Source organism: Pagrus pagrus, assembly GCF_965226575.1.
Source record: "Pagrus pagrus genome assembly, chromosome: 21".
Classification (NCBI taxonomy): domain Eukaryota; kingdom Metazoa; phylum Chordata; class Actinopteri; order Spariformes; family Sparidae; genus Pagrus; species Pagrus pagrus.
This window is the reverse complement of record NC_140208.1, coordinates 16,123,397-16,149,637: the sequence shown is the minus strand read 5'-3', so window position 1 is coordinate 16,149,637 and position 26,241 is coordinate 16,123,397. Positions and strand designations below refer to the sequence as shown.

The following is a 26,241-nucleotide window of genomic DNA, read 5'->3' as shown; positions in this document are numbered from 1 at the left end:
CACACATACTGGATAATATATCTGGGAGACTGTAAGGTGTATGTTGAGTTTCAGACACAACACAACCTTGTTATTTTTTAACAAAATAAAAGATGCAATATGTACATAAAATATTTTTAATGGAAAAGGGAACATTATTTAAAAAACAAACATTACATCTGATTGAGAAGTTCAAATCACACTGTTGGTTTGTTGCGATTGAACATTTTCAATACAAAAATAGTTTGAGCCTGACATCTCATCACACATAACAGCAAATCAACAGCTTGGCGACAGTTTGATTAAAAATAAACACTTTCAATCACACACGTTATCTCCTGAGCTTTATGTATTTTCTATAACACTTGTTACAGAATCTGTGCAATTCATTGTTATGCAGCTAAATTTGTGTCACAGTTTCTCCGGTTATCATTGCAGTATTGATCACCAGCAGGTAATTAGTTCATCAAGTATTAGTGTTGTGGAATATCTAAAACTGAGGCACGTCCATTAATGGTCGATCACTCATAGTCCACTTTGAACACATCCATACATCCACATCTCACAACATTGTCCTTTAAAGCATGGCCATATCAAAAGTTAACTCACTTAAAGCTGATTTAATTAGTACACTCTTCCATTTCAACAGTACTAAAAAACACTTTGGTACGAAAGTGATGTAAGGCAACATTGCTACATACATGATGTGATCTAAAAGATCTTGCTCTCAGAGCTCAGATCTACAATGACAAATCAAAAACACTTATTGTTGGTCTTTCTTTTCATTGTACTCATGACACGTCAGCACTTGCCAGCAGTCGTCCTTAGATAGCCTTTTACCTTCATAAGGCTGGACCCTTTTATTACCCTTATCCTATCGTTATCAGCTCAAGCAAAACTTATAACCTCCAGTGTCTCTTGTGGCTTGCTCTTGGGCGCAGACCAAGTTGTCATATACTTCAGAGCAGTCTTGAGGACTTTCAGTTCTTTTGTCCTGTTCAATTACTGCACTCTGATCCACAGAGTTCCCTGTTCTTTCATCTATGTTTTCAGGGTGTTTTGAGTTTTTCCTCCTGCAGAGTAATCCCATCTTAGCAGGTCTTACCAAACCCAAGAATACAGCACTGACTGCCATGCCAGCTGCACAGGAGTAGAAGGCAGATCCGTAGTTTTGAGTCACATCCACCAGCACACCTGGTAGAGGATAAATGAAAAATGTTTTGTTAAGTGTTGTGTGGGGAGGGTCGCAGAGAGTTGGATGCAGAGCCAGACCTTCTGGAGGAATAAACACCTGGAGACACATTGGATTCTTCTCTGATCTGGAGCCGTTTGGTGACAGGAGGAGAACTCAGAGATGACTTTTAAGTGGATTTATCTTCACTCCTGTTTATCAACCTGACTGCAGCAGTGATCTGCGGAGCTGACCTTCGCTGTCGTGTGTTCATGTTCCGAATGTTAACTGCTGACTGGATCTGGAGTGGAAATGTACTTTACTTCATGAATATCATGAGCTATCGTTGCTTGCTAGCTTACGGCCAATGTACTGTCAAGTATTTTGGCTTCACAAGTTTGAGTAATGTGTGTCAAGAATTCATTCTGCTTTCTGTGTGACTAAAGTGGAGGATATCTCGGCATCTGCTGCACCAATTACAGCCACTCTTTTTGTTAACGTTTGCAAGTACCCAACTTTATGTAAGTCCAGTCCTAAAAAAAATAGAGTAGCACTTTAAATCTCACTGTATATTCAAACTAGACCTGAAAGCAGCATTAATGCATTGCCTGTTGGTATGCTTTAAGTGATCGTCTCCAATTACTTCTTCCTCTCTAGCCCTTTCTCTTTAAGCTTTCATTTTGATCAAAAGCACTGAAAACTTCTCAAAACAAGAAAACACTTACCTCCAAGAGGGGGTCCAGCCAGCCCAGCAAAGCTATGTATGAACACATAGACACCAGCAGCTGAAGTCATCCTCTCTATGCCCACCACGTCATCCTCAGCCAGCATGGGGATGTGGGTGCAAGCTAGTGTTCCCATTAAGAACCCATACAATGCACAGCATACAGCCAGGCCGTAGAACTCCGTAACCAAAGTAAATCCCACCAGATCTCCAGTCATTGCAATGACACATGCCAGAAGCACAAGCAGCTTCCTATTCATGAACTGCTCCCGTGTCAGGATCCAACCGATGGCGAAACGGCCCAAGATTTCGGACACTGCCATGATGGAGAGCATGTAGGCAGCGCGGTCCCGCTCTACCCCTCGACTCACACTCAGCTCGATGATGTAGAGTTGAGGGGCAAAGAAGCCAAGCGTGGCGAACAGTCCAAACAGAGAGTAGAGGATGAAGCTGCACTCTCTGAGGATGGAGAAATCTAGAAGTTTCTTTGCAGATAGCTTTTCATCATCTGATTTCATTTGATCTTTCACCACTTGTTTCTCTGCATCTTTGTTCCGTTTATCATCTCTTTCAGACTCTGTAATCTCTGTCACACTGTTTTCCACAGGTGTCTGTTTTTCTTTGTCCAGTAAAGTCTTTTCCTCCGTTTCCTTCAAAGACTGGACACCAGAGTCTCCAGTGCTAGCAGAGCCTCTGGTGAGCTCATTATCCAGGCTGTGGGAGGTATTTTGTTCATGTGAGGTATTACCTGTAACAGAGTCCACTTGGTTTGTGCCCTCTAGGTTCTCCTGTGAACTTAGGGCCTCCAGTTCCTTTGAGGACAGTCTATCAGTCTCTGCCTTATGAATCGCTCTGGGTTTGATAATGATTGGCCGGAGAAGAGCACCGCAGATGATGATGGTGCTTTGCAGAGCTCCTATCACTACCATGGTGTGTCGCCAGCCAATATGGTTCCTTAGTGCAGAAAAGGCTGAGGGGGGAAGAAGGGGTATATAGTGAGTGTTCATCAATGAAACTGCATATGTAGTTTTAAGTTTGGTGTGTTCACAATCTCACTTGGATAAAGACTACTGTGGAAATTGACATGAAAGAAACTGAGGACATGACCTCAATGTTCTATACTTTGTTATGTTATTGTCACCAAGTCCAATGAAAAGACTAAAACAACCATGTTCTGGTTTGTCTCTCAATACCTGGCTGTCTGTGACTCTTAGCCCATTCCCATTGGTTCCCACGATGGGCGTGAATCTTTAAAAACAGACCATAAATGTATAGGCTAAATCATTTCCTAGACCAGCTGGGCACTTCGATGTTTATCATAGATTACACAAACAGGACTAAATAGTGTATTTGTTGGGGACTATTTTCAGCCACACTCAAATTGTTGTTATTGTTATTTCTTTTATTTGAACAGGGACAGTGCACAATAAAACATTAACCCTGCATATAACAAAGAGAGATGCATTGCACCGGGTTTTAGCAAGTTGCTATTTTCCACCCGTAGTCCCTGGGCAGGTAGATGGAACATACAATAAATTAAAAACAGTTACTAAATTTACAAAGTTACAAAGTTAATACACACATTCCCATAACACTAAAATGAAAACAATGAGTATTTACAGCAGCAGGGTTGTTTATGTGGAATTGGATCTAAATAGTGCAACAGTGTGGTTAATGATATGTTTTTCATAGTTTTATGCCCGGAATACTTGTTTCATTGTTGGTTTTCTTGGCAAATGTTGACAATAAGCAGCGCTCTAGACCAACTTTTTACACTGGTTGCACTTACTTTTTCATTTAGGTGCAGCATTCAATAGAGCCGGCTCTATTGAATGCTGCTCTCTCAGGCCGGCCTTTAGAGTGAAAGTGAAAGTGAAAACTATACCGAGCAATCCTTGTCGCTGCTGAATCATTGTGGGTGATTATTTATTATTTATTTCCCTCGTAAGCCGTGTAATAATATGGCGCTCTGATCCGCCCTGGCAACATATAGCAACATAAGCAAGACAGCTGGACAGGACTTTCAACGTGTTACACAAACCACAGCATAAGAAGCACCGCTGTCCAGCTCCTCTCTCAGGCCGGCCTTGAAAGTGAAAGTGAAAACTTTACCGAGCAATCCTTGTCGCTGCTGAATCATTGTGGGTGATTATTTATTATTGAACTGTTACTTGAGATGAAATGCTAACCCCTAAACGTTTTTAAGTTGGCCAATTCTTACATATTGCCCCTTTAAGTAAGTTATTGTAAACAGGAAAACATTTGTTCAAAGGCAACTGTCTACACATGCAGTTGATGTTTGTTAAAACTATTTTTATAGGCTAATTTTTTTTAATCTGACCTGCTGAATGTGTTTCTCTTAACATTTTATTTAGTAATCTTTCCTAGAGTTTTGCAGTCAATACATAAGCTATCCAAGTCTTCTTGTCCAAAGAGTCGCAAACTCAAGAACATATTTAAAAAAACAAGTACTTTCATGTCAGTCTCTATTTTGATGAAGAAATAAACACTTTGCTTCATCGTCGTTGTTTTAAATATGAATGTATTAAATTCATTACTGCCCAGAAAGCAACACTTCTAAGCTATCTAAACAACAGAATTACATCTGTACCGGTTACCCAAAACAAGCATATCTCTAGACGTTGACACAAGGCCTTATAATCTTTCTGTCTGGACAGTATGAAACCTAGAGAGTGTATAAAGGTTACAGTGTTCCCTTCAAGTTATTTAACAGTCAGTGCAGTAATTTTTCTACCACAAAAATACATTCATCACAATGTTTTCAACCAACATCTCCCACTCACCTGGTGCCAGGGCAAACATGGACAGGGACTCTCCAGTGGAAGCCACAGCTGTAACCAGAGCCCGACGATGGTTAAAGTACTGGGAGAGGATGGTCACAGTGGGCAGGAAGGTCAGGCAGTAGCCCATACCTGCACAGTGGAAAAGATGCATGATTAATTTAGCTACACAAGCCGCTGAGACACAAATTCAAAGAACATTATGTGATGTTCAGAGAGGAAGAAGAAAGCAATTAAATACCTGCAACTACTCCATAGGTGATGTACATTTGATTGATGGAAGTGGTAAAGCTGGTGGCAATGGTACCAGCGGAAACAAGTATTCCTCCAAGCATGACAACAACTTGGAACCCAAAGCGGTTAGTCATCACAGAGGAGAAAGGACCTGAGGAACCATTGAGAATAGACTTTTTATTTCATTGTCATTTTCGATTTGGGCCACAGTCTGTTCTTTATTTGGTTTTGTCAGGTGTCACCAACTCAACCTCATCAGCTGTACTCACCGTTGAAGGTCATGACAAACACACAGATGGAAATGATCCAGGAGACCCTACTGTTGGTCTCCCCGTACTCCTCCATCAGGTCCTGGAGGAAGATGCCAAAGCTCTTGATGGTGCCATAGGTGAAAACCTCCACCAAGAAGAAGGCCACAGCCACCGCCCATCCCCAGCCTCCATCAGGGGCCTCTGTGTACACATTGGGCCCAAGGAAGCGTAGCCCCTTGACTCCACACAGTGCCATGCCCTGTAAAGAGAAATTATGTTTTTAGTGAATGCTTGATAGCCGTCATCACTCATGTCAAAAGTATCTAACCTAACAACAAACATCAATGTACATGTGTCCATCCTGTGTAACCTGTTGCACACAGGCCAGCTGCTCCCTTTTTAATCAGAAGAAATGTCATGTTAGGTGTGGTTAACCTGCTCATACCTTCCAGTTACAGTAATCAGCTGACTTGAAAATGCTGCCTGACTAGTAGGCATGTTGTTATATTCCCTCTTATATTCCTCTTTGTTTAGCAACTTGCCGTTTAAATGAACAGCTTCTGTGCATCCCTACCTTACCAGGTGACTGTTGAATGTACAAACACTGTCTGTGCAGTGACCAAATATGGTAAAGGAGGAAAAGGCAGCAGTTGTTTAGGTCTAGCTCCTCTTTGCACAAGGTTGGGCCTAATCAATTATTAAAGCTAAAGCACACTGGGGCCAGCATCGGTAGCACATACAGTTTTAGTAGCTCATAATACCTATTGGCGCTGATTCTGGGTAGGATATGTTAAAATGTTACACAACTTTATTTACAATTTGTTTTAGAAGCTAAAACTAAGCAACGATATAATGGATATGAAGGTTTAAATAGATATAGTTTATGGTGTGATTAGATAATTATACTGATAATTGCTAAACAGTCCTCAATCAACTAACTGATTAGAGTTTGGTGGTCAAAGGTCACCAAGACTTCACAACACACATTTTTGGCTGTAATTCAAGAATGAATGTGCTTATTATGACAAAACATCTGATAGATGTGATGACAATTCAGTGTCCATAAATTCAAATTCTCTGTGACATCATAATGTTCAGCAAAAACACTTTTATGGCCGTTGTTCAACACCATAACTCAGGAACAGAAGGGGAGGTCGTGACTTGATTTCAAATTAAGTCTGATACCGCATTGGTGACACTAATCCTGGGTGTCCACCTTGAAACTGTGCTGATCATAGATCTTCTGTGCTGCCGGGTTGCAGATGTGTGTGAAGCTTTGACATTTTAAAATGTCTGCCTTCATTTAAAAGCATCATCGACGTTCATTGCTACAACTTTGTGTTCTTTGAGAATCAGCTTTACTGGCTGATGTAAACGCATACAAGGAATTTGACTGTTTTTTGTTTTTTCTCAATGAACTTTCAGACTATTATAGACTTTCAGCATTAGTCCACCACAAGCTCATTCATTCTGCTAATTATGATCTTGATGTGATTGCTGTTGGACCATGTGACAAAACTCTATCAGTCCCCTGTACACCTCTGTAAAAATACTCTAAGTGAAGATAGCAAGTTTCACACTGGATATTATTCACTTCAATCATACATAAATAGTGACAACCGATAATTAAATTCCTTCAAAATGTTCACTACATTTTTTTTTCTTTGTCATGCCTATTTTTTTCTGTAACCAACTTAAAGGTGCAATAGTTAAGAAATGGCCACCAGTCAAGTCTATACTCAAAACAAACAGGGGGACCACCAGGGTAACCGCTAACTGCTGCTAACTGTAGCTGCCGTTAGCTTGTTAGCTCGGTTAGTGTTGTTGTTTACACCGCTGGGACAGGCTGTGGTTAGCTGGTTAGCATGTTAACTTCAGTAGAGATCCCTGTTACACAATACATGGACATTATAGCTTCAATTGATTTAATATGTCTTCACCGTCTCTCGTCTGTTAATTTTGTAATGTTTTTGACTAAAATCTTACATATTGCACATTTAAGTTTTTAGTTACATTATCAAAGTTTTCTTTCTTAACTAAATGTCAGGAAAATAAACATAATCCTTTTCCCAGCTTTTTGTTCCAGCTTTTATGTTGAAAATCACTGCCCGTCCTGTTACAGGATACACCTTGATTTGTAAATCATAATTAGATTATTCACGACTTTACACACACAAGACACGTTTTGTTTGATTTTGTTGCCCTGACCTGTTAAAAAAAGCTACTTTTAAAATAATTGTTTTAAAACCGTTTTGAATTAAGCGGGATGGGAGGGGATATGATGATGAGTAGTGGGAGCCATCTGTTTGGACTCGGCTGACGCAATCCTAACGGCTACTCATGCGGTCGGTGGACAATGTGACTTTAATAACTGCTAAAACACGTTGTACAGTAAGTACTCCTACGTAGCTTCTTTGAGTTGTATGTTTAAGTCAACACGTGCTGAAGGTGTGTCCTGGCATATACAGTTGATTAACTCAAGCAATATGGTGACATAACGTGTATTTACGTCGCGTGTCTCACCTGTGTGTGGCTAGTTTCGGGCGGATGTGCTCCTTTCTTCGCTCGACTGTTGCTGCTGTAATCCCGCCGCGTCGGTCACAGACTGAACTTTTCATCCACGTGTCCTCCACACTGTCTGTGACGTGCATATATATTCTCGTAACCGCACACATGAAGACACACCAACAAACATGCTGTCTGACACTGGCTCGCATTCATGACCACCCCCCTTCCCAGAGGGCGAGGGGGGCTGAGAGGAGTTAAGAGGGATCTGGTTACAGCCAGCTCTCCTCCTGGCCCGGGGCGGCGTGTGGACTCCCCCACTGCCCTGCCGGACTGCGGGGTGCAGGGTTGCTTGGGGAGTTCATCTGACGGTGTGAGAGACTGAATCTGTGGATGATTGTTATTTTGGCTTCAAGCTGTATGCCGCCAAGTGGTTAAAACGTTAATTAGTGTACGTTTACATTAATTACTTTATTATCTACAAAACATTGCCTAAAGTTATTATTTTTATTTATCTTAAAGGAGTCATAGGCTATAATGTTCATTTTCAGGGTCATAGTTTTATTTTGGGTTACGCTTGAATAGGTTTAGCTCCTGTCACTTTAAGGCCCCCCCTCCAGAATACCGCGCCTCCTCTGATTGGTCAGCTCACAGATGCCTGAACCAGTACAGCACAACAGTGCAGCTGTGCTAAATCAATTCTAATGTGCCAAACAAGCAAATAGGCATAAATTATGCAAATATATGTCATGGTGACGGACTGTGATGTCACATTGTCACATAATTAAAGGCGGGACTACTGACAGGCATTTCAAGGGCTGTGTTTTCTGTGGAAGAGAGGAGCTTCTGTTAGTGCGGACTATAACCTTTTTAAATTTCAATATCTTTTACATGCACAAGAATCCATATAAAACACTGGAGGAGAGGGAAAAAAATGAAAAGGCGTAATAGGTCTGTGTGTTTGTGACCATAGAGCCACAACGATTAGTCAACTAACCGATTTGTTGATCAACAGAAAAATAAGCGCCAACTGTTTTGTTAATCAATTAATTTTTTTTTGATCAATTAAACTAAATTTTCATGTAAAAATGACAGAAAGCACTGATTTCAGCCCCTCAAATATTTAGAGTTTCCTGCGTTTATTTTTTCTTTGGATTTTTGACTGACATTGCTGTGGGTGAACATTTTTCACTTTTTTTCTGACATTTTATAGACCAAATGTCTAATTGATTAATCCAGAAATAACTTTTCAGATTAATCAATAATGATAAAATAATAGTTATTTGTAGCCCAATATGTTTTGTCAATTTATAAGTGAGTTTTCCCACATCTGTCCTGCATAGCGTTGCTGTAATTTTCTATCATAGTGTCTGCACACTGGCTTGCCTCACCTTTCTGTTTCTCTCTACCAACAAGGTGTTCCGCTCTTTTTCTCTTCCTGTTTCACAGAGTAAGATTTTCATCTGTTGCGTAGTGATAGACTGAAATACAGGTTTAGCTAGATATACTTGTGTGATAAAGGAGATGGGAACATTTTGTAATAGCAAACAATTGGATTGGACCAATCATGTGTCTTCACCAGAGACAACTATTTGCCTCTGGTTTTATCACTGTCATTTTGTTTACATGCCCTCAAATGACCAGGTTACACAGACAAACTGGGACAAGGCAGGAAAATGTGCTGTATTTCTCTTAATCCCTGATTATAGACAGCAGGTTTCTTGTTTACATGGCTTTTAAGAGATGTTTGTCCTACAGAAATTATTTTTAAATGATTTCCAACATTATGACTGGTACCAGTACCAACTGAAGTTGGTTGGACCAAGTTTATCTGGTAATAGACACTTTTTTTCTTTAACGTAACTTTATGAGGTTAAACACACGAGTGTGTTTGCATGCCATGCTGTTCGCGGATTAAATAACAGTGCATGCCAGCAAAGGATTTAATGAAACCTATGTAACCTTTTGCAGGTTTTGACACAAAATGGCGGAGGGTTTCTCCCTGGTTCTTCTCTCTGGGATGCTGATGTGTGGTCTGCTGCTCCACACGGTGTCCCAACATGGAGCCAGTGTTAAAAAGCCCAGTGAGAAGCCTAACTTCATCGTCATACTGGCAGATGATATTGGCTGGGGTGACCTGGATGCTAACCAGCCAGAAGAGAAGGCAAACAGTACACCTCACCTCAACCTGATGGCTGAGCAAGGACTAAGGTAGAGAATTTAATCATTGGTCTGTTATGTTGCATTTAATTACATCTTGTATTATCAGATGTTTAAATGGAATCATGACATTTGTAACATAATGGAAACATTTTTGTGTTGCACGGTGTTTCAGTCTCTGACATGGTGGAACGAGATTGCATGGGAAAGGTTATAAATGGTTGCCTGAGTATAAATAACAGGATATTGCCCATGTTCTCTCCCTCTGTGTGCCATTTCTCCTTAAAAATGACTTTTCCCAGATTGACAGACTTCCATTCTCCTGCCTCAACCTGTTCCCCGTCCCGTGCTGCCATCCTGACAGGCCGCTACGGCCTCAGAAACGGGGTGACTCACAACTTTGCTGTGGGCTCTGTGGCCGGTCTGCCTCTCTCTGAAGTCACCCTACCGCAGCTCCTGCAGAAGGCGGGATATTACACCGCCATGATCGGGAAATGGCATCTCGGCCACAATGGACCATACAGTCCAATTAACAGAGGTAAGTGGGAGTTTAATATTTCTCCCCCTAAAACCCTTTCCAAAGTATGTGCATTTGTCCATGCATGATTCCTTCTGTGCAGTAATACGGTTGGCGGATGTATATCGGTAAAAAGAAAATAGTTCCCACATGAAACTGCTCACAACAAGGTCTGTGGATTATCTTGAGTAAACGCGTCAAGTTGTCTGGAAAGAGACATTGCTGTTGAGTTTTTCAAATGTATTTTTTGCAGACAGCCATCTTGTTCCATTATATTCAAGAGAAAGCAGACATCTCTATGGCCGATACCTCCAAAACTCTGCAACTTGAACCAAAATATGATTTGGGGATGTACTGTCCCTTTAAAAATACTTTTTAAAAAAAACTGTTCCTATCCAATGTTAGTTACAGCATGTTTTGCTCTTGCTATTTGGTATCCTTTGGCAAACATATAGTACAAAAACAACCTTTTATAAACATACAGGTGAGATTAAATAAAGTTATCTGAAACCTCAGTAAACCCTGTGAGGAAAGAAAGTGGCCCACCATAGCCACAAGCTATAACTCATATCCAAAATATTAAAAACAACTCAAAGGTTACAGTTCAGTCTTGAGGATCTACAAAATGCCAGCATTAAGCATTTATTTAACAGTTGAAGGATTTTAAACAATTTAAAAATACAAAAATATTTGTAGATGCGATCTAAAACAATGAGCTAACACACATTCTTCTGTTGCACAACACTGAGTCTTTTCAATTCAGTGTTATGGCGTTCAGTAAGCTTTTCTAGGCCATTCCAGCCACATGGAGCGTCTGAGCCAATCCATCGGCCTCGCTGCAGGGAACAGACTACACACACGTCCCTGCAGCTGTGTCCTATGAGACGACAGACTGGTTTCTCGACTTTTCGCCCACAGCTGACTCAACACCCACCCCCAAGTATCACTAACCCTTCAGCACCTTACTCATTCCTTTTGTGCGTGCCCAAGTCTGCCTTCACCACCTCACTTCAAATACCCACTGCCGACAAATCGCATTGTATTTGTGAGCTTGTGTAGGCTCACTATCGCTTAAAGTTCCAGACCCTGGGAACTTTAAGCCATCATCGACCAACGGAAACAGCACACAACCACAAGGACCAGTTACTGTCTGGAGGGAGTACCATTGGGCCTAGCAGGGTCACTAAACACATTATACTTTGCTATGGTAATTTGTTTATTAATAAGCGGACATGTCATCTGCTGTTCTGATACAAAAACATAAAAACAGGTGTATAAGCTTTAGCGCAATGAAACTGGTGTCGGTTAGTTCACACTGCTGAGGTCTTTGGTCGTAAAATCCTTTTAAACTGGACCAAAAGTAAACAACAGATTAATGATGTTTTAGGGCCAAGCAAACACTGAAGCAGGCTCAACATTATTGACTCTTGAGCAGGTTTTGATTACTCATTTGATACATTTATACAGTGTACTGCACAGGAGTTTGAGGGGTTAATTGTGTGTATACATTAGTTCATGGCACAATCTAAACATAATGCAGCTTTATCTGCTGGCAGATTTTCTTATGGTGCCAAAAATTCATTCCAGTTGTATTGATAAATATTTGCCACCATGTTTATTGTCTCTTGAGCAGGTTTTGACTACTACTTGGGGATCCCTTACAGCAATGATATGGGCTGTACTGACATTCCTGGGTATAACTTGCCACAGTGTCCTCCCTGTGATTCTTCTGGACCTCAAGTAATCAGGTGTGGCTCTGTGCTCCTACTGTAGCAAATATGATCATAATAAGAGTTGTTCAACTGACAAAATGTTGTGCACATTCATTTCTACATGTACATGGACATTTCTTAAAGGAGACCTATTTTTCCCTACCTCCAGTGTTTTATATAGATTACTCTGCATGTAAAAGATATTGAAGTGTAAAAAAACCAAAGTCAACACTGCTCGTCAGTAGTCCTGCATTTAATTCCATGACTTTGTGACATCACACTACATCACCATGTCACAGATGTGCATAATTTAAGCCAAGCTGCTAGTTTGGCACGTAAGAATTAATTTAGCAAAGCTGCTCTGTTGATGTTAGTGTTGCTGACTCAGACATGTGTGAGCTGACCAATCAGAGGAGACTGGGTATTCAGGGGGTGGGCCTTAAAGAGACAGGAGCTGAAACAGAGCGTTTCAAACAGAGGGGGAATACAGTGCTGCAGCACTGGACAGTGTGAGAAAACTGATGTGTTTTTTTGAGCATTAAAGCATGTAAACCTATTCTAGTAGTAACTCAAAGTAATATCATGATCCTGAAAATGAGCATAATATGACGTATTTAAGTTTAGTAAGTTAGACATCGCTGTCAGGGGACTTGTCAGGTTTACTAGTAAACCTTAGTCTGTTTACTTCTCTCCATTCTGGTGTTGGATATTTTTGTTGCTGATTTCTTGACTTTACAAGATCAAACAAAATTGAAAAGTAATCATAAATCCTAAAAGTTTTATATCCAAGTGAAGCCAAGGATGGTGAGTTTATGGTTTATGGAGCAAGACCTAGAGCTGTACATATGGTAAATATATATGCCATTTATTATTCTCTTATGCTATTGTTCTCATGGACTAGATTGAAGAGGAGTGGACATGGAGGCTGTTATTCCAAAGTCGGCCTTCCTCTGATTGAAAACAGCAGTATTGTGGAGCAGCCGCTTGACCTTTGGACACTAACAGACCAATACAAATCCGCTGCAACCAGGATTATACAAAATGCAAGGTACAGTTCAGCTATGAAACCATTTATACAGCACAATCACACAATGCAAGTCAGCCCCTACTTCTCGTTTGTGACGGGAACCTGACACTTCTGTTTGAGTTGTAGCAGATGTTGATAGGCTGCTGCAGTGCAAATACCCTGTGAAAGAACAGTCCTTAAGGGTGTGAGCACAGCTTTTACTAATCCTTACATTATGCAACCTGTGTGTTTGAGCCCGGCTTCCATAGAGAATAAGCTTCTCCTATGCGTCCGTGTGTTGTCCACTGACTCGGCAGCCGGTGAGACTTTCAAGTGTGCTCTCTCTACAGACAGCGTGTGCATGAGGTGTAACTTGAGCACTCAACTGTGATTTGGTCTAGAAGAGACAGCTAAGGAAGTGATACGTGTTTGTCAACAAGCACTAACCCAAAAACACTGTGGGAGATGTCTCGAAAAGTCCACTTTGCACTTCTACTTTTCACTCCCATGTCAAGTGAGACACTGGTAAACCTGATCATGGCAGGACCAAAACAACTTCATTTTGGAGGTTATATTAATGGAGGTAAAGGTCAAGGCCAGTGTCCTCTATGCTTAGTTCATACTCCATCATCCTTTACACATAAACTGTAAAGATAGTCTGGTCTGTTGCTGTTTCTGTGGGTCATATGAGGGAAAGTGAGGAGGGAAGATCAGGTAATTCAGAGGCAGGTGCTAACAGCTAACATTGGTTACCATCGGTGGTTCACTGCCTTTCATCGGCATGCATATTACCACTTGCTGGGATATGACGAAGTGCTGTGGTCTACAAAGTGGAGATGTAGAGTTTGACCACCAATTTGTTTGCCTGCAATCTAATGAAGGAGTATGTCACCTGAGTGCTGTGGTGTAGCTCTTTTATGGTTTTCAAGATTGAGAGGAAGGAAGGCAATGGAGTTTTATAGAGCTTTATCTAGATGTGTTGATACCAAAAAGATGACATAATTCAAAGTATGACGCCTGGGAGAAGCAGTTACCTGACCTAACCCTAGATCAGCATGTCAGTGGACCTTATTGTCCCAATGGTGTATAAATACCAGGGTAACTGTATACCTGTGTGTATTCCAGACAGTACTGTAAATTTACAGTTTTGTTAATTTTACCACATTGAGGTGAGAATGCTGATAGTAGTACAAGTCTGTGTGTGTGTGATCTGACCTATGCCAATTTTGGGAACACACGTCAGAGACAAGGCAGTTAATTGGGGGTGACTGGTGCAATTGGGGATGAAAGCTGTGTCTTCAATCTGGAAAACGCTGATGTGTAGGTCAGTGGTTAAGGCTAGGGCAAGTTTAGGGTTAGGGTAAGTAAGTATATGTGAGTCTATATAAATTCCCCAAAAGTGACGTCAGTGAGATTTTGTGTGTGTGTGTGTTGAAAGGAAAAGAGGAGGGCATAAACCCTGCAGTTTGCAGCTGCCTGTGAAAGGCAACAATCCGTCATGCTATAGTACAGGGTCATGTGAACCAGTGCAGCAGTTGTTAGTCATGTGCTGTAAAGTCCCAACAGTATGCAGGCTTTCTTTCATTCACGTCATTTAGGGTGTCTAATGCCGTGTACCAGATCTATTGGGAAGTCGGTCCACATTCCTTTAAAGATGAATGTCAGCATGGACTTCAAAGTAGGAACCATGCTTCAATGTGCCCATTCAAACCCTATGAATGCCACATATTGTTTCCAACATGCTTATAACTTCGAAATATACTTCATTTTGTAGTATTTTCATAGTCTATAACTTTACATCTATCAAAATACTGTAAAAAGCTTCAGACCTAAAAATGTTATTAATTTGCTGAGACATCACCAATATGATCCTAAGACAAATTGTCAGTGTAAGTTGTCTTAATTGTCCCTGCAGGGAGCGAGGCCAGCCCTATCTCCTCTACATAGCGTTGGCTCACATGCATGTTCCCCTGTCCCCTCCGCTTCCTCCGGTTTCCTTCGCCACTGCCCTGCGCCCAGATGAAGTGTATGCTGCCAGCCTGCGAGAGATGGATGACCTAGTAGGAGCGGTAAAGAGTGCTTCCGATGACACCGACAAAGACAATACTCTCATCTGGTTCACTGGTTAGTCAGCCTGTTCTTCCGCACTACAAGTGTAATCACATAAAAGCCTTAATACCAGTTCTGTACAATATGTGTGTTGTGTTTAGGTGACAACGGCCCTTGGGAGCAGAAGTGCCAGTACGCAGGAAGTGTAGGACCTTTTATGGGAAAGTGGCAGACCAGCAGAGGTATGAAAATCTAACTTCTTCCATGCACGCTTCATGACGGGTGTTGATGTGTTCACTTACACAGTAGCGGCACGTATCATTGCTGTTAAACCTCATATTCCTAAAGTCATCTTTTATCTGTGTGGTAGGTGGAGGCTCAGCTAAGCGGACCACCTGGGAGGGAGGTCACAGGGTGCCAACGGTGGCTTATTGGCCTGGGAGGATCCCCGCTAACACCACCAGCTCCGCCCTGCTCAGGTACTCCCATTTTACCAACAGGCAGCAACTTTTTTAAATTAACACTTCTTCACTTTAAAGGTGCAGTATGTGAGAATTGGCTACTTGTCAAATGTATTCTCAAAACAATTATGGGCACCATATCACCTGAGTAATCGCTAACTGCTGCTAACTGCGGCTGCCCTTTGCTAGTTAGCTCAGTCGGTCATAAACACCTCCATCTTAACAGACCAAATCTGTCCTCTCCTCTCCTCCTGCAGTGGTATGGACATTTTCCCAACCCTCCTGTCCCTGGCAGGTGTAACTCCCCCTTCAGACAGACGTTATGATGGCACTGACGCCACAAACGTCCTCCTGCATGGTGAACAGAGTGGTCATGAGGTACTTATTACTTCTTGTTGTTAATCTTACTTTGGTTTATGTAAATAACTTTCTCTATATTGTCAGTGGCGGTTGTTGTAGACATGAGTTCTTCTCTTCTTTCTTGTAGTTTCTCTTCCACCCTAACAGCGGTGCTGCAGGGAAGTTTGGTGACCTGCAGACAGTTCGAACAGGGAAACACAAAGCTTTCTACATCACAGGTATGGGTCAAACACAGGTCACGTGTCCACAATCTTAAGACTGTAATTTAACGTATTTAACAGCAAAATGACAAAAGATGCTTCTCCAGCAGTGATGTCAGTGATGCCACCATATGTGTTCACATATTCTCTGCGCATAACTCCAAAGGCTTTGTGATAGCAGCCTCATTTTCATAGTGAAGCATCATGCTGTGTAAATTTCGATATCTATGTGTTAAATTAAATAAGTTTTTTAAAAGTGTGACTCAGTAGTGCTGTAGGATAGTGCTGCTGGTTGGCTGCACGGCTAACTAAGCTAACAAGCTGACAGTGGCTACAGTCATAAACAGAATGTAGTTAGCAGCAGTTAGCTACTCTGGTGATATGCTGCCCCTATTTGTTTGGAGTGTGACAAACAGGTGTCCAATTCTTACATATTGCACCTTTAAGTTCATGTTACTGTTTGTCACAAAATGAAATATTCAAAACTCTGATATTAGTTAAAGGTAATAAAAGGGAATACAAATTTGTGTTTTCATGCCAATTTCATATTTGTTTAACCCTTTTTTTGCAAAACCTAATGCACACAAAGGATAACAACTCACAGAAATGTACATATACTGTAACATTACATGTTTTTGAGTTGTGTTATTTTGTCGTGAAAAAATAAAGTTTTAGTGTGGCAAAAATGTGAAAAAGGCTAATAAGAAATCACATATCCTTGTTCCTCTACAGGTGCGGCTGAGGCCTGTGGTGGTGCAACAGGACGGCAGCAGCTCCACGACCCGCCGCTGATATTTGATCTGCAGCACGACGAGGCTGAGGAAACACCCCTGGAGGTCGAGACACCTGAATACCGGGCGGTAGTGGAGAGGATCGCCCGAAGGAGGGAGGAGTTATTATGGGACATTGCCAGCGACGAGTCTGTGTCCACGGCAGACTACAGCACAGACGAAGCAGCAGCGCCCTGCTGTGACCCCACACGGCCTGTTTGTCGCTGCCACACACTGGGCTGAGGGTGGGGAAATCACACACACAAACATCGCAAGCAGATGTGGAGACAAATATCTCCTTTTAAATGTGCTCAGCTGTTTGTTTATAGACCGTGTTGTTTGGGAGGTTCAATGTCCAGATGCAGCGGGAGACGTGCAAACAAGCAGAGAGAGCAAAGGGGCGCCGGCAGCCAAACTTTATCCAGCTGGTACTGAAAGGTCAATAATTTGGGAAAAAATAAGAACTATCAGACAGTTTAGACATGCTATTTATCAATCAATTTTGTTGAAAATTTAAGAGCATGTTTGAACATTGTAAGTTTCAGGGGTCAAACCTTTAAATGGGCACTTTGTAGTTTTGGAGAAGAAATCCAAACTCAGAATTTTAAGGTTTACAATATTAATGAAGTAATAATACAAACTCAGAAATATACAAATTTTTCCATGAGTAAATAAACAAGCTGTTCTCAGAGGAAAATAAGGTCCCCAGAACACTGTTTGAAGCTAGAAAGGTGGCAGGGTCCGCCAAATATAAACAAAGTAAAACAGTATGAAATTGTGTTGTCCTCGAAGGTCAGATTGTTTATTCATCAGTCATGAAAACAAAGACAGTTTGTTTATTAAGTTTGTTTAGGCATAACAAATCAGTCAATGAAGATCACTCTCTTTTTATTAATTTCTTCCCCCCAAAACTATAAAGTGCACCTTTAACATGTGCACAACTTGGCTTTGTTATTATTTTCTTGGATATGACATTCAACACAGGATTCATAATAACAGACACTATTTTTCAGTCAAAACGACACTGTGCAGAGGTTGAACTTCTCAGCTTTAATGAGTCTCTCATGTAAATGTCCAGTATCAAACAGCTCAATGCAGCGTAAGGGTGTCCTCACAGCGCCACCTTTTGGCAAATCAAATGGTATTACCATGTTACTTATTACAACAGAACTATATATAAATGTTATATATACATTATACACACAGTAAAAATCCTCAATATATAATTTACGCATTGGTAAGTCTATGCATTTGATGTGTAATACTTAAAACATTTTTGCAAAAAGAACATGTAATGCATCAAAGTAAAAATGACTTTCATATTAACAGACTGTATTCAGCATCATTTAGTCAATAAAAAGGTCTTCAGGATATCACTGAAATTCAAGGACCTGTAACTTTGTCATGTACAGCTCGCCACCAAGCGTTTCACATTCAGCTGCTGCCACAGAGCCCATCATCAGGTTCTGGCTCCACACATTGTTTAGTCTCATCTATCGCTACCAGAATTAGTGATGACAGCTGCATCCGCATGTCATGTAGTACTTACTGCATGTATCATGATTTAAATAGTGTATCACACAAACAACATGTTCTCCTTCTGCTCCTCTTTGCTGAGGTTTGACACGTTTAATGCCCACTGATGAGCTCCCCAAATTCCTGACGCCTGATTGACAGAAATGCCCTTGTGATAGCTTTTCAGATGCTGAGTCCCAAAAATCGTCACTGAGAACAAGACACGGATCTCAAGAGATTTGACTACTGCGAAAAATGACCTGTCAGGTGACGTCTTAGCACCTCTCTCTTTGTGCATTCGAGCATTTTTGTCAATCTGTTGTCTCTTCTACCATCTTGGTATATTCATTCCTCTCACTAAAAGTCTGCAGGACCAACCAGACGCTCATCCGGTTGCTACCATGCTAATATTGTGCAACAGTAATGTAACTGTGTTGTCAGGGTTTCTTGCTTTGTACAGTCAGTCTTTAAAAAAGGTTTTAACACTGTTTGTTAATATGGGAGTTAAGAGTGGGACACAGTCTTTAAATCTGTCTAAGTGTTTAAGATGTTCTGAATGTAGTTTTTTTTTAGTGTTTTTTTTTTTAGTCCTTATAAAAACGTGACAGGGACACAGAATATGGAAACACCAGGAAGTAACGCTCTGGCAAGATTTGACCCTAGGCCAGCAGGGGTACGTGTTTGTGGGAGGGTGGGGGTGCCACAATGTCTCACACACAGGAATATTTTTGTCCATCTTCCCTGCTCGAAACAAGTGAGTCTGATTGTTATGCAGGGATTGGATGTTTTTAATAAGGGAGGGTTTGGTCAGTTACTCTGGTTGCCGACCGGAGGGAACTCATTCTCGTCGTCCAGACAGACGGGGCCCTCCGCAAACTCATGCTCTGGGATGACCTCACCTTTCTGGGCTCCGCCGTCCTCAGAGTAACCTGGGGAGGGAAGGAAGGAGGAAAATGAGTTGGCCTCTTAATACTGATCATAATCTGCGTCCACCGGGAACTCTTGTTTGTTTCACATGTTATGTTTTGGAAAGCATGTACGGTTGTGCACTGCTGTATTTAATATTAATAATATTAATAATCATTAATAAAAGGTTTTTGCTGTTGAATCTAGGAAAAGTTTCGGTAAACCTTTACAAGTATAAACATCAGTTGCGACTTTATAATAGCCCCCAAATACTGTTCATAGATGAACTACACAATATTTATTAACCATTTTCAAAGTATTACAAACGTCATTTGAACCTTCACAATAAACAATTGCTTATAAACTTTAACAGCAGCTTTAACTAAAGTTCAACTTCCTATAAATGTATCATTTATGATTGATTGTTATCATAAATTGTTACCATCAGTTAATCATGAGGAATACTGTACCCATGAGAGTGGTGGAGGAGGGCGGGGTTGAAGGGAGAGCCACAGTCGCAGCGTATGATTGGCTGGGTGGTTGGGGAGAGACGTCCTCCGGTTTGTCCTCCTCAATCTGTTCCACCTGCTCCTCGCTGGAGTCAAACAGCCTGCACGAACAGAGATGACAGAGACTCAACGACTGGTAACTCGCTGTGATAAAACCAGCATGATGCAGTGTGACATTTTAAAGCTGCATATGGAAGGTTTTCGTTTTAATTTCAATTTAGATATACCTTCCAATCCTTACATAGGGGGCACCTAACATAAATCATTGCACATTTTTTGAAGTTACAGCATATTGTTTTGTGCAGACACACACTCACATGTGTTTTTGGACCAGAACGCACTCGCCTCCATCCTGTGGATCCACATTATAGATGTAGAGAAGGCCGTCTGAGGACGCCACCAGCAGGCGAGGGAGCTTCTGAATCCTGACAAACAAAAACACACACAAGATGTGAAGGAACCTACACACAAATGCACCTCTCTCCTTGAATACACGTCCCTCTCCTGTCTTACGTAGCCAGGGCGCAGATGTTCTTCAGGCCGAACATGTTGAGTCGTACTGTGGCGAAGGCTCTGTCCTGATGCATCATGTCGGACACCTGGGAGGGCAGGTAGGTGCTGGCTGCTGTGAACATTTTGCCCACGTACGCTGACCATGTAGGAGACTCCTCCTCTTGACTGGTTGGAAACAAGATGAGCGTTTTTAACATCGATAAATCATTAGCGGAGACATTTAGATGTTTTTTTCTTTTTGTTCTGTTTATAGTAAGCCATTTTGTTGGATTTCATAGGAACACAAGTGGGTTGCTTTGCATGATAAATACAGCAGAGGGTGCTGATCGTTCCATGTATTGTCCTCCTCTGAACCACACAAGGTTCAGAGGAGGACCATGGAGACATCTAATGCAGATAAATTGCAACATGAATGACATGTAATCTTAATCCCCAATAAGAAAATATTTTACCAGGGATAAAAGAAAGAAGTCCCCTTTGACAGCAAATAGCGCTTTATTTTGGTCTGGATTAAAGTACAAGCACAAGATTTATCAGAACCATGTCTACGCTGGTAAGTCAATTAATTCATTACTTAAGCTACAGAAAAAACAAATCACTGGCTTCATTCATCAAGTAGAAACGCTGTGTGTGTTTACCTGGGGCTGTGCTGCTCCAGTTTAAAGATATGGACCGTCTCAGTGTTGCTGGAGGCACACAGGAACTGGGCGTCCGCACTGAAGGACAATGAACTGATGCTAACGTATCTGATAGAAAGAGGGAAAAGATTACATACAGATTTTTATTGGAAACAAAATAAACAAGAAAGATTTACTCCAACACAATTGATGTTTCAGAAAGATTTAGCCCAAATGTAGATTTATGTTCATGTTTTTAGATTGGACTGCAGCACTGTGAATGCGAAGTGGGGCGATAATGTTATGCAGGTGTGTTCCAGGTTTAAATTTCACAACTTCCTGACTGATCAGCAACTGAAAAGATGATTGATAGTGAACATTTTGAGGGACATCGGGCCATATCTCAATGTAAAACATTACCCATTAGCTAACATTCAACCACTTCCAAGCTAACGTTAGCGTTGGATTACATCCAGTGTGTTTCACTTCCAGGCTTGAATAAATGAGTCCAAGCTGTTGATGATATTTTAGAATTAATCAACACCTTCTGTTTTGTGTAATACCATCACAATAATGCTAACTAGGAGGCAGTTGAACGATGACGTTAGCTGTTGTCCAACAGAGGCTAAGATATGTTGTTCGACCATGAAATGTGGTCTGGATTTTTTCACTATCAATTGTTTTTTTGTGTAAAGATAATTTGTCAGATTCCCTACTTTTATAGGACTAACAACCTGGAAAACAGCTGTACAAGCGTGACGTCAGAGGTCATGGCCTTTTGGCCACTGAGCAGCAAGTATCTGACTCACCTCAGCACTAACTGCTGAGTAACAGGAGGGTCATTTGAACTACTCACTGTCACAAGCCCTTTGTTTAATCTGGCATTAACCAAACAACATGAATCATCTTCACCACCATCTGTCCGAAGTTTGCTTGTTAACAGTTTCTAATATGACTACGTGAAAGAAGTAACGCTGACCTCTTCATCCCTCTGCGGAACTCGAACAGTTTCTGTCCTTCAGGAACGCTGAACACTCTGATAACGGTGCCCTGTAGACGAGAACATGTTCAGATAGAATCTGGTGGATGATAAAACAGAAGATCTAAAAAGAAAAAGGAAATCGAGTCCTCACCTTCTCTGAAGCGCTGGCCAGTTTGGAGCCAGAGGCATTGAAGGTGAGTGCTGCCAGGGGACTGTCATGGGCTTGGATCAGCGTCAGAGTGCTCTGAAGGGGCAAACAAGTGCGTTCTAATGACATCAGCACCAACCCTGGCCCCCATTGGGGTTACCAAGAGACATGATAAGAACTGCAATGTTCCCTTTGTTGCTATGTTAAGAGTTTTAATGCAGCCTCACCAGGTTGTTGGCATCGTAGACGGTGATCTCTCCGATGCTGGCGCTGCCGGGGTACGCCAGGTAGGAGTTACTGTGGTTGACAGAGAGAGCGCAGAGACCTACAAGACAGTAGAGAGAATGATTGAGGCAGTTTTCTGTCTTTTTCTCTCTTTAAAACACCTATCAATCATGTTTTGGCAGGCTTTGGTTGCATGCAGGTAAACAGTCCATGCAGAGAGCAAAAGAGGCTGAACGCATTTGACGATTGCACTGCATCGCATTGCAATCTCGGAACAAATCATCTGATGAGGAAATAGCTTTTTATTATCTTTTTAAAACATGTATCGGCATTCATAGATAGGTCGTAGACATCCTCCCTCAAGTCCAACCCTATTCTTGCTTCTCAAGTTCCTAATTAGACTGTAAACAATGACCAGCGCACAGAAGAGGAAGTTTTGGCCCGGATATCTGTTTCCTGAATATCTGCTGGCTACAACAGAAGCTCTGAAACACTGGCTGTTGCCCCCAGAGGCTTAATCGTCATTAGATGATAGCTGATTGGTTCAGAGATTGCAATCAATGTAATAGTGTTAATCATTATGCTGTAAATTTCACTTGCTGCTGTACATATTATCACTTTAAAGTAAGGTAAATGTGGTCTACAAGAATCAATGTACACACTTCATGTGGTCTATATAGATATACAGTAGACAACTTGAGTGTACCTGAGGGGTTCATCGGTGTGTTCAGCAGGGTCTTGAGTAGTTTCATGTCTTTGATATTATGGATGTAGACTGACTCCTCCAGGCACACCACCAGTCGCTGTGACAGTGACAGACAGAGACATCACAATAACAAAATATATAGATGTGAATCCCAGAAGCAACAACGTTGAGGATTACAGGTAAATCGAGATCCATCTCCTTTTCTTACCTGTCTGTTGAGCCTGACGGAGAGGATGTTGTTGGAGTAGCTGTAGTTACAAATCTCTGTACCTTTCTTGAAGTGGTAGACGTTCATTCGCCGTGGCATGGACAGACTGACCACCACCACCAGACTGCTGGAGAACAGCCGCTCCACTATATACACGTCTGGACACTCCACTGGGAAGGATAGGAGATCGGATACTTTTATTCAGAAGAGCAATGGGAGCTCTGATGTAAGTTCAAATCACAGTTCATGTACAGTAAACTCATAAACAGCTTCTTCTTTGCTGTCAATTCCTATACATTTTCCTGCACTGTTACAAATTTACGCACAACTATAAGCTAAATAAGGTTGATGTGTCGAAGCAAAATGAACCAAAAACAAACCGGTTTCTTATAAATTGTGACTGAAATAAAAATGTTGCAGGTACACGGCCAATCAGAAATGTTCTGCAACCCACAGTTCCTGCACTTCTGGAAAGCAATACCCCGCGAGCAGGGACTTTTCTGAGGGTGAAATAATATCTCAGGAACGTATTTTAGACCCACAGAGTTCCCCCAAAGGTTCCTAGTCTCTTGCGAAGGTGCCTGCGGTGGAAACTAAAGAGAGAGAACATTAATGAGCTCAAACTGACTCAAACTTTCTCTTTCGTTGTTGCTATTGAGGATCAGAAAATGTAGCGTTCCTGTTTTTGCCCTCTGTCAACAGCAGAGCAAACATTCTGCAGGCTGTCTGAGGTGAAACTCACCACAGCTCAAACAATACCGTGCAGACGTCTATCTCTGCACTTATGTTGCCTCAGGGAGGAGATACTGGTGTGTCACAGCGTACTTACTGTGTAAGTGTCGTTTGATGTTAAACAAATATACTTCCTGTAATTTGAACTCCTTCAGATTACTAGAGCGAGTCAAGTACACTGTCCTTTGTATTACCTCCTTCATGGATGCAGTCCAGTTTGTCCACAGCAGTGACTGAGAAAAGCCGGTAGCCAGTCTTGGTGCCCACCGACAGAGACCTACAATAGCGTAACACACACACACACACACACACACACACACACACACACACACAGCCACACCCAGCACTGTTACACTCAAAAATAGCTTAACTGTAATTACAGTTTTTAATTATAGTGATTTAAAAAAATAAATGGCCCTGAAACACAAACACAATTACAGCTCAGTTTTTTCAACATTTTTGATGCATGAAGTCGATTTTTGTCGTCGTAAAAATAATCCCACAAAACCTTTTTTTTTCTCCTGTCTGTTTGGTAACACTAGAACAGATTAGTGGATGGATTTGGAAAAAAAAGAATAGTTTGCTATTGAAAAGCATAGGATTATCCATGCACAGACACACAGACTGCACAAAACAAAGGGTCAAATCTAGGTTGTGGATGCTACACACCACTGCCCTTTTTGATTGCTAGTTTCCATCAAGGAAAAAGTGCAAGATGACTGTAACACCGTCATCGGCAAAGCTGTAATGACCAACGCTGACATGAGACGGTCACCAGGTCACACCCCGGCTTGGTAGCCATGATTTCTCCCAGACTATCTTATCTTGTTTAGACAACACAGCTGCCATTAAAATCCGTTTATTGCCCCCAAAGAAGGCTGCCTTATCTTATCACGGCTGGAAAGAACACGATGACAGAGTTAAGACGGCCCTGTGGACTGTTTGGACACCTGGTTAGTTTTACAATCAGAGACACAGCAGATGTTTATCCAGGCCAGCACACCTGTAACTGAAGAAGTCAGTGAGGTCTGCTGGATTTGTACTGTAGTTTAACCTCTAATAGCAACTTCTGCTTGAAAAGTTGCATTCAGTTGTGTTTCTATAAGCTCAGAACAGACCACATTTGCCTTTACTGTTGAATCCAAATAATGAACATGTAAAGATGTATGTTTAGTGTCACGAATCAAGCAGGAAACATGCATTAGACACTGTAGAAAAGGCCTGTTTTCAATAATTTGCATTAAGCTGAGTCTTGTTACACAACAGCCAGAAGTTTGTACAGTAACCACCTAGTTTCATGTGCAACAGGCCTTGAAGATTAACACAGTGGCCTACTTCACTTTCAGCTGCTCGAGTCTAATCTAGAAGTTAGCCTGTAGTTACATTTTGGACGCACGTACACGACTGCATTATTGCTGGCGCTCATTCCTAAATCACACAACATAAACAAGAGTAGGCTGTTAAATGCGACTGTAAACAATTATGCAACAGTCAGGTGCATCAAGGAGATTGAGTTCACGCTGGGCCCAGCTCGCAGGTCGCTTACGTGGTGTCCTGGTTGAACGAGGCACAGATGAAGCCGCGCTGCGCTTCGAGGGCGTCCGGTGCGTCCTGGGACTCCATCCGGACCGCCGAGTTCCGTCTCCTCTCGCCGGTGTCGAGGTCGGAGGCCTCTGGGCTCGGGTCGATCCCCGCCGGAACCCGCTTCCCCTCCTCTGCTCCCCGACTCCAAGCGCCACGCTCACACTCTTCAGGGGAGAGGAATGTCCGGGCAGGCTGGCTCAGATGGCACACATGACACACACCGAGCGGACAATCGGAGCAGGATACCAGATGATCGATAACACCTCCCGAGTGAGCCGTTTCACTTTAATCCCTCGATACTGCTGATATTATGTTATTAACTTCTAATATCCACACAGCAAAACAAAAACAGCTGATGGGTGGATGCGTCACGCTGAGGTGCTTTTACGATAGGCCGGCGGTAACACGTCAAACCCTCCGCTCCGGCGCTCCTATTGGTCGAGCTGCTTAAAGCCTCCGATTAATTTGACACAGCAGCTGTCAGTCAAACGAGAGCCGCCTATTTAGGTGAAAAAACGGTTGATTGGCCAATTATACTTTCTGTCTTGTCACGAGGAATTGTTTTGATGATTTCATTGGATAAAATCCGTTTCAAGGTTTTTTTCTTTTTTTCTTTTTTTTGACTTCCCGTCAGTGCAGAGACACATCAACAATCCTGGGACAGAGACGTTCAAGTGTTTAGCGAGACTATTTGAT

At 41.8% G+C, this 26,241-nt stretch overlaps 3 protein-coding genes across 5 annotated transcripts; 1 reads left to right on the top strand and 2 right to left on the bottom strand.

The window, feature by feature from the left end:
* Nucleotides 1-102: 102 nt before the first annotated feature.
* Nucleotides 103-8,020, bottom strand: slc16a6a (solute carrier family 16 member 6a). Its single transcript, XM_084342269.1, has 6 exons — nucleotides 7,684-8,020; nucleotides 5,179-5,419; nucleotides 4,917-5,060; nucleotides 4,679-4,807; nucleotides 1,876-2,844; nucleotides 103-1,173 (listed from the first exon to the last, which is right to left on the bottom strand). Exons 2-6 carry the CDS (start codon nucleotides 5,414-5,416, stop codon nucleotides 863-865), a joined length of 1,791 nt encoding a protein of 596 aa, XP_084198395.1. The 5' UTR covers nucleotides 5,417-5,419; nucleotides 7,684-8,020; the 3' UTR covers nucleotides 103-862.
* On the top strand, nucleotides 7,465-18,273 carry arsg (arylsulfatase G). 3 transcript variants are annotated; one of them, XM_084342270.1, is made up of 11 exons: nucleotides 7,465-7,546; nucleotides 9,637-9,876; nucleotides 10,128-10,363; nucleotides 11,976-12,090; nucleotides 12,956-13,102; nucleotides 14,976-15,184; nucleotides 15,271-15,351; nucleotides 15,480-15,588; nucleotides 15,828-15,948; nucleotides 16,058-16,148; nucleotides 16,863-18,273. In XM_084342270.1, exons 2-11 carry the CDS (start codon nucleotides 9,650-9,652, stop codon nucleotides 17,141-17,143), a joined length of 1,617 nt encoding a protein of 538 aa, XP_084198396.1. In that variant the 5' UTR covers nucleotides 7,465-7,546; nucleotides 9,637-9,649; the 3' UTR covers nucleotides 17,144-18,273. The 3 variants fall into 3 exon arrangements, with proteins under 3 accessions (XP_084198396.1, XP_084198397.1, XP_084198398.1); XM_084342271.1 differs by having other exon boundaries at nucleotides 7,471-7,551; XM_084342272.1 differs by lacking the exon at nucleotides 7,465-7,546 and adding an exon at nucleotides 8,064-8,116.
* Nucleotides 17,930-25,930, bottom strand: LOC311250524 (WD repeat domain phosphoinositide-interacting protein 1-like). Its single transcript, XM_084342273.1, has 12 exons — nucleotides 25,508-25,930; nucleotides 24,156-24,238; nucleotides 23,230-23,399; nucleotides 23,022-23,118; nucleotides 22,318-22,415; nucleotides 22,094-22,186; nucleotides 21,940-22,010; nucleotides 20,982-21,089; nucleotides 20,344-20,508; nucleotides 20,148-20,255; nucleotides 19,792-19,931; nucleotides 17,930-19,344 (listed from the first exon to the last, which is right to left on the bottom strand). The coding sequence occupies exons 1-12, from the start codon at nucleotides 25,582-25,584 to the stop codon at nucleotides 19,223-19,225; spliced, it is 1,332 nt and encodes a 443-aa protein (XP_084198399.1). The 5' UTR covers nucleotides 25,585-25,930; the 3' UTR covers nucleotides 17,930-19,222.
* Between the last annotated feature and the right edge of the window lie 311 nt (nucleotides 25,931-26,241).

Coding starts and splice junctions, on each gene's coding strand:
- slc16a6a (XM_084342269.1), bottom strand. CDS start 5,416: ATGGCACTGTGTGGAGTCAAGGGGCTACGCTTCCTTGGGCCCAATGTG. Junction 4,808..4,916: donor CACCTATGGAGTAGTTGCAG/GTATTTAATTGC, acceptor TCCACTGTGCAG/GTATGGGCTACTGCCTGACC. Junction 2,845..4,678: donor CATGTTTGCCCTGGCACCAG/GTGAGTGGGAGA, acceptor TTCCCCCCTCAG/CCTTTTCTGCACTAAGGAAC.
- LOC311250524 (XM_084342273.1), bottom strand. CDS start 25,584: ATGGAGTCCCAGGACGCACCGGACGCCCTCGAAGCGCAGCGCGGCTTC. Junction 24,239..25,507: donor TCGTTCAACCAGGACACCAC/GTAAGCGACCTG, acceptor ACGCTATTGTAG/GTCTCTGTCGGTGGGCACCA. Junction 19,932..20,147: donor GTTCTGGTCCAAAAACACAT/GTGAGTGTGTGT, acceptor CTGTTCGTGCAG/GCTGTTTGACTCCAGCGAGG.
- arsg (XM_084342270.1), top strand. CDS start 9,650: ATGGCGGAGGGTTTCTCCCTGGTTCTTCTCTCTGGGATGCTGATGTGT. Junction 9,877..10,127: donor ATGGCTGAGCAAGGACTAAG/GTAGAGAATTTA, acceptor GACTTTTCCCAG/ATTGACAGACTTCCATTCTC. Junction 15,949..16,057: donor GTGAACAGAGTGGTCATGAG/GTACTTATTACT, acceptor TCTTTCTTGTAG/TTTCTCTTCCACCCTAACAG.